Here is a 7,656-nt window from a genome sequence, read left to right on the forward strand (position 1 = left end):
TTTTTTTTTTTTTTTTTTTTTTTTTTACAAGCAATGCAAAACTAATACGTTTTAGCACATTAGTACTGACATTCAGCACAATGGTACTGACATATTTTTTCAAATATATTTCAAGGGACTTCACTGCAAACAAATTTTTGTCATGAGCTCATGGTCTAATGCAGGGGTTTCAAACATACAGCCTGGACCTGGCCTATGTAGCCACTTCATCTGGCCTGCTTGTTACTGGCAGACTAGGGAAATTGGGGGCATGGCTAAGGGAACTAAGGCCTGCTGTAGAAGATGATGCTCTAAAACCCCATTGGACATGGCTGTTGGTAGCAGGCAGGCAAGTAAGGGCTGTCCCAACATAGCACAGCTGCCATCACTCCTTGGACTGCCTTTGCCACTGACTTCACACCACCACTTGCCCCACAGTTCAGGTCTGGCCCAAGACATAGGACAAGATGGGTCCCAGGATCGAAGGGCATGAGCAGGTACAACAAAATTAGCAGATGGTCAACTACTGATCAAAACTTCATCTCTGGTAGAAAGAGGTAGATCATCTCTGGCTGAAATATGGCAAGTGAGATAAAGTTGCATGGAGGTGAGGAAGGCAGGATGCAAAAGGTGACTAGAAAGAGACAAAGACTGATCAGGAATGAATCCTGTATAGAGCATAAGAAACAGATGGTGGGACAGGGGAAAAGCAGAGACAGGAACAAGGCCCAAGTTTGGAGTGCCTTTAGGAGAGAAAAGGCTTTAACCTAGAAAGAAGGAAAGCAAAATAACTTTAAATTTAATACTTTTCTACTCACTGACAAGTTAAGCATTTGCAGGCCAGACAGACACAGCTTTATGTTATCATGATAAAGGTTTTCCCTATTGTTTCATATGCAAAGCAGGATGTTTGCCACCTGTGCTGAGGCTGCACCAGGCATGCAGTTTAGGTTTCATTAGTACTGTTACTTTACAACTTGCATGGGTTCATTGAAATTGAGGCTTTACACAATAGCATCCTGCTTACCCCTACCTTTCTTACTCTTAGGGGCTCCTCTCCTAAGTTCCTCACTGATCTTTTTTCTTACAAAGATGCCAGTTTGTAAACACCCACTTTTACTGTGAATGACCTTGTCTTCTTCCTTAACACATACCACTTGTGCTATGCCTTTTACTCTCTAAGCCCCCGTTGTACTCCACCCACAAAACAACTGTTGGGCCCCATGTTCTGCCTATGAAAATCAGGGGGGCAGCCGCCCTGAATTCAGCATGTCCCTAATTATGCAACCCTACAATTTAGATGACAAAACTGCTCCAAGGACAGTTCAGTATGTGTCTTTAATCTGTTGTTTTCTGTAAAGTCTGCCTCTGAAAGCTCATGTTCATGTAATGCAGGGGTGTCCAACCTTTTTTAATGTGTGGAGCCAGATCATGAACCTTTTATCACCCAGTGGGCCGGCGAGCCATATTCGTATTTTATCACCCTGCAGGCCGTACATTAGACAAGCCTGAAATAAGGCAAATCTGGCATAAAACCCCACCTGTGCTCAGCTAGTGACAAACTACAGCAAATGATGTCCTGGATCAGCCATCCCAACAGCTGGGGACCCCCTTCTGCCTACTACGACCACCATTTGAAGGCAACCCCAGAAGATATTTGACAGCTGTGTTAAAATATATGACCAAACTGATGTAGCCGGTGCTCTCATGCAGGCCAAGGGGCTGCCTATGCCACTGCTTCCCCAGGCCTTACCCACACCAGCAACACTGCTGCCCAAAGTCTTGGCAGCACTCGGGCAGACGCGGCTGAGGCCCAGCCAACACGCGAGACATGGGACGGCGGAACTGAGGGAGCGAAGCTGGTTCCCAGCCAGAAGAGTCTCAGGCCTGGTCTGCCCAGGGCAGCTCCTGGCAGGGGAAGGCCTTGGGGGAACATGGGCCGCTCTGCTCCTCTGTGCTTCCTTGTGGCGAAGGCAAACAGCCTCCAGAAGGGCACAGGCAGCCGCCATGGCAGGAGAGCAGCACCCGGCCCAGCCACAGGAAGCAACAATCCCCCCTCTCCCCCCGGGCTGCCCCCAAGCAGTGCAGCCCCATGAGCCGGCGCTGCCCAAGGGGGGCTGGAGCAAGGCAGCCACTGCACTGCAGCCCCTCACCCACTTGCCCGCATGGCCCTGTTCACCATGGTGCCCAGCCGCCCGCACACACAGCCCTGGTGGCCTCAGCGCTGCAAGCCCAGAGCATGGGACCCAGCGGACACCGGCTCCCACCACCTCACCCCACAGAGGTCATGACAGGAGGCCGAGGCCCTCCCGGGGCTGCCCTGTGACTGCCTGTGCTGGGTGCTGTGCCCCGTTCCTGTCCCGCGGCCGCTGAGCCTGGCAGGTCCCAGGAGGTGGGCGGGCCCCTGGGGGCAAGGGGCTGAACCTGAGACAAGTAAAAGCGGGCGCTGTCCCCAGCTTGTCCCATCAGGCGTGGCCAGGGCAGCCCCATGCCGCACAGCCCTCGGGGCGGTGGCAGGACCCAGCTCATGTGACGTGGGAGGTCATGCGAGTCTGGCCCCGCGGGGGTGAGCAGCTCTCCTCCCCTCCCTCACCCGCCTGTCCTGAGCAAGGGGCCTCGGGCCTCAATGCGGCCCGCGGGCGGTATGTTGGACAAGCCTGGTGTAATGTAACCAGCAACTGAAGGCTTAAAGAAGAAACACCCAGGAGTTCTACAGTACATAATACCACCTACTGCAAAGAGGTGACACAAATGCTAGTTTGTCCACCTTCAGCTCATGTTACGCAATGTAGCACAATGTCCAACTTTTGCCTAAGAACTTTCAGGTCGTCTTTATCGGTATCAAAAAAGAAAAAAAAACCAACCCATTTTTAAAAGACACTTTGCAGGTAATCTTCAAAAGAACCTTTTATAATTGTAATTTCAGTCCATAATCAGTCCTCCCAAAGGACTGACAAACATTATGTGTTACAAAAACCTCCAAGCTTTTTCATCGTTAATTATTGGCTTTTGGAGATTATTAGAGATAGCCTTTTAATCTTTAAAACGGCAAATTCCTCCACCAGTAGTAACAAACTCACATGCTCAACGTTATTTCCATGATGCTGTAATGTGAAATTTGTTCAAGGCAAATCAGACATCCCAAGTCCTTGTATAACTTAATGTATCTCTATATTGTGTCTGACTATTAATAGGATCTTATCAAAATTCTATTATTAAGAAAACATTTTTTAATTTTATTTATTATCCTTTATACAGTTTAAAGCAGGGGTGTCCAACCTTTTTGAATGTGGGGCCAGATCACGAAATTTTTATCACCCAGTTGGCCAGCAAGCCATATTCAAAGACCTCACAGGAAGTGGTATCACATCAGGAAGTGATGTCACATGACCTTTGACACCAATGAAGTTGCAGGAAGTGACAATGAAATGGGTCTGGAAATGTGCCTAGGGAAGTTGTGGTTTTCAGAAAGTATGTATGTTTGGTATGACTTAGGAACAGGACATAATTTTTATGTGCAGGGGGTTGGACTAGATTAGGGATGCCTAGCTGACTACCTGCAGGCCACATGTGGCTCACAAAGGGCCAGGATGTCACCCACAGTCTACATGGGGTCGGCAAGCAGTTAATATATAGGGCATGGGCCTGGGCAGCCACCTCTCCCACTGCTGTGCAAGGAAGAAAGGCCTGAGTGGGGGGAGAAGTGGTCCATGTCCTGCTAATGTAGCCTGCATGGCTGAGGATGGAGGTCTGCATGCTGCTGGAGCAGCCTGTGCTGTGAGTAGAATTGTGAGTGTACAATTTCTATTTAATTAACTACAATGACCATGTTACTTCCTGTTACTGATTAACTGCTTTCTTCTAAAATTAAGACCACACTAAAGTTAAATACCTGCATATAACAAAAAGGGACGTCCTTGATTTAGCAAAACATCCTTGTTTTCAAGGATGAATGCAGCTGGAGCCATAAGGGAAAGTTTGTGCTGTCCATTTCTGCCAACATAAAGTGGGTGCAAGTGTCCTTTACTAACTTGATCATGGTCATTGTGGTTAATTAACTAGAAATTGTAGGCATATACTGCAGAGAGGTGGAAGAGATCTCAAGGATAAGCTAGACCAGGGCTGTTCAGATCTGGTGAGGCTGTGGGCCCCAGATGACACCAGCATGTGTTGCACAGGCTGCACGCTGTGGGGGTAGGCCCCTAGGACCCCCTCACAGCACAGGCTGCTCCAGCAGTATGCAGACCCTCATCCTCAGTTATGCAGGCTACAGTAACAGGATCTGAACTGTCAAGGAGGTGGCTGGATGTAGAGTGCTTCTGGGCTGGGCTCCTCCTGCCTCCCGCCTAGCCCGGCTCCAGCAGCCGCGTGCTCTGCAGCCCCAGCCCGGCCCTGAGGCGCCCCCAGCTCTGTGCGGGAACTTACCTGGTGCCTCCATCCACCGCGCATGTGGGCAGGGCACGGGCCATGCTGCAGCTCCCCCGGCCATGTGCCAGGGGCAAGGGGCGGAGCCAGAGGAGAAGTTGCAGGTGCTGTCCCCAGTTCGTCCAGTCAGGCGCGGCTGGGGCAGCCCTGTGCTGTGCAGCCCTCAGGGCAGTGGCAACGGGACCCGGCTCACGTGATGAGCTCAGCCCTGCGGGGGTAGGCAGCTCCCCTCCCCTCGCTGCCAGCTGGGGCCCGCAGGCCAGCCCTGCCCGCCTCGCCTCACTGCTGCCCCACTGCTGCCACCATGGAGCGCGGAGCAGGCACCAGGACTCCTCGCCTGTCCCAAGCAAGGGACCTCGGGCCAGATAAAATTGCTTGGTGGGCCGCATGGCGGCCCACGGGCCATATGTTGGACAAGCCTGGTTTAAAGCAAATTTCCCTTGGAGTGGTCTTTAACAGTTTCTTACACATTATTTGGTCTTGAAAATCTCATCCCTCCTCTGGACCTAAAATAGTTGCCTTTTTCACAGCTTAAGAAAATGCCATGGGACACTTTTCCAGAGCCTATACTCAGGGCCTCAGAGTCTTAACAGTAGGAAGCAACAGAATCCAGAGCTCACGCAAGGAAAAGTGTAACACAGATGAGATTCACAGTGAAAAGAATAAATTAATTTTCTCCTTAATTACTTGATTCTGCAACCCACACCCACATGACACATCAATCTTAATGGGAATTTGTACAGAAATACTGCTGGACAACACATGTATTTGGGATTTGTGCATCAAGATTCAAAAGTTCTACATTCAAACATTTTGTCAGGCCCAGTAGATATAAGAAAGTCTTCTCTGCATGTTTCCCATCGAGCTATGACTCATCTTATTATACTTGTCCAAATTTTGACCATTAGTGACAGCATTTTTTCTTATAATTCTTGGGTAGAGAAATTCCTATTGTCACTCATAACAGCTGATTTCTGTCAGCCTTTACAACCCTGTAAACAATTGTTTGGCTGAATTTTATTGATTCAACCAAACTTAGTTATTTTATCACGCTTCATTGTATAAGGGCCTGCAATTCTTCTCTGGTTTTAGTTTGTATTGCACCATCCCACTCAACTTCAAGATAAGCGTTTCTTTCCAATTACTTACTTTAGTGATAGTCTTCAAAATGGCAAATCGATCTGCAGGAGGTGGCAAACCCACGTAGAGTGTTTTATCCAGTCTGCCAGGTCGCAAGATTGCTGGATCAATTATATCTGACATGAGAAAGAGAAAACAGTTTATGTATTAGATGCAATATTAGCCAACATTTGAAGCTCTGAGTTACTAAAAAATTTTTGTTTCCATCAGATCTCCTCACTGCCTGCCTCACTCACAAGCCTGGTATGCCACAAGACTTGCCCTGAACTGCCAGCTTACAGACGCAGACAAATCTTTCTTAACAGCAAGTATTCAATGAACATTCATCTATCACACTTAATATGGCTGAGCAAGAAATTCCATGCAAATTCACAGCATGAAGAATATTTTAATTTGCTCTACTGGAGAAGGGGAGGCGACAGGCAGGAGAGTTCTCTAAATCAAGTATTGTGACAATGTCTAAAAAATCTATATAAAAGATGCATCTGAGCGAAGTGTAGCTATCTACATAGAAAAGGTTTTTTTATAAGAAGTTTAATTTTTATTGAATTAACTGTAGTAGCGTAGCCTTCCTTCTTGATAATTCTCTCAGTTAAAACACAAACACACAAACTTTTTTTCAGAGTGTTAATTAGCTGTGGAGCAGAAGTGTACACATGGGCAGTTACTGCAGACAAGTGGTCATATTCTAAGTCTCCACTCCATTTTATTTCACAGTAGTATATCCATGTGTCCTTGTCCCATGACAGAGAAAGTTGTATATCCATACATTTGAAAAATAAATGCTTGGTCCTCTGCAAATATATACCATTCACTTCTTACCTGAAGACGACTGAGAAACAAAAATTTTTAAAAAAAACTGCTGTATTCTTCTTTTTCCTTTTAGAAGTGCCAACAACAAACCAGGTCCTCCCCCCGAGATACAGTAGCTGTGCATCCAGCAGACAAACTATTCAAGATTTCCCAAACAAGCTAACGGTTTTTAAATTGAGGGGGCAGAGAAAATTCCTACCAGCTATTGTTACTGGTCAAAAGTTCAGGAAAATTATCTCCACTACTCAATAAATAGCTCTCACACTTTTTTTAAGACACAAACATATTTCAGTTAATGTCTTTGGCCACATACAGATATTCCATTTGTGCCAAGAGAAAGAGCAAACCCTGTCTCCCAGCACAAACAAGGATTCAAGGGATTTCTTGCAGATTACTGGCTCTTTCACAATAAGTTAGATTGGGTAACTCAAAAGAAAATTTCCCTCTTCCCAAGCCAAACTGAAAGTCTATATACACTTCTCTCAGGTAAGGAGGACACCTAATATCCCAAAGTCCTTTGCTCTGACTCCCTCCTAGAGGGGGAGGGAAGGAAAGCACTGGCTCATTGATAGCCTGCCCAGAGGCAAGCTGTCAGGGAGCCCTATGGGGGGACCTTTCCATAAAAAATTATCCCCCCCTCCCCCATCAGTCAGCTGATTGGTGGCAGAAGGGAATTCACCTGCAATGGAAAACCTCTAAGAAGTAGTTCCCCCAGCAAGAGAATGCCCCCCTCCGGCCAGTCTTCTGCCACATTGACAGCAAGGCTCTTCTGCCAATCAGCTGATTAGTGTGCATGTGGGGGACCAGGGGGGTGTAGAGGGCATTCTCTGGGCTGCCTGTGGCAGCTGCTGTCAATTAAGCTAAAGAACAGTATTGACATAAGAACAAAGTGGATACAAACGTATTTAGTCTGGAAATTTAAAAATATTCTTATAGACCTGCGAGGTTCTAGAGCTAAAACCGGTCTTGTTGTCAAACTTGTTTCATAGTTGGTAGGGTTGGAAGGGACCTGAGCAGATCATCAAGTCCGACCCCTGCCATGGCAGGAAAGAGTACTGGGGTCAAACGACCCAGGCAAAGTGTTCATCCAGCCTCCTCTTAAAGACCCCCAAGGTAGGAGCCAGCACCACTTCGCTTGGAAGTTGGTTCCAGATCCTAGCTGCCCTGACCGTGAAGTAGCGCCTCCTGATGTCTAGTCTGAATCTACCCTCTGCCAGCTCGTGACCGTTATTCCTGGTCACTCCTGGTAGTGCTCAGGGGAACAGGGACTCCCCCAGTGCCTGCTGGTCCCTCCCGACC

The 7,656-nt window shown here is 47.6% G+C and overlaps 1 protein-coding gene across 4 annotated transcripts in view; it reads right to left on the bottom strand.

Moving 5' to 3' along the window:
- NVL (nuclear VCP-like) overlaps positions 1-7,656 on the bottom strand; it is an 82,367-nt gene that overhangs the window by 20,139 nt on the left and 54,572 nt on the right. For all 4 annotated transcript variants that reach the window (XM_019516512.1, XM_019516513.1, XM_019516511.1 and 1 more), the window contains exon 19: positions 5,554-5,660. In XM_019516512.1, the coding sequence (XP_019372057.1) occupies positions 5,554-5,660 (107 nt within the window). The remainder of the gene's footprint in view (positions 1-5,553; positions 5,661-7,656) is intronic.

The sequence above is a fragment of the Gavialis gangeticus genome, unplaced genomic scaffold (assembly GCF_001723915.1).
Source record: "Gavialis gangeticus isolate Ggan-Ray unplaced genomic scaffold, GavGan_comp1, whole genome shotgun sequence".
NCBI classification, from domain to species: Eukaryota; Metazoa; Chordata; order Crocodylia; family Gavialidae; genus Gavialis; species Gavialis gangeticus.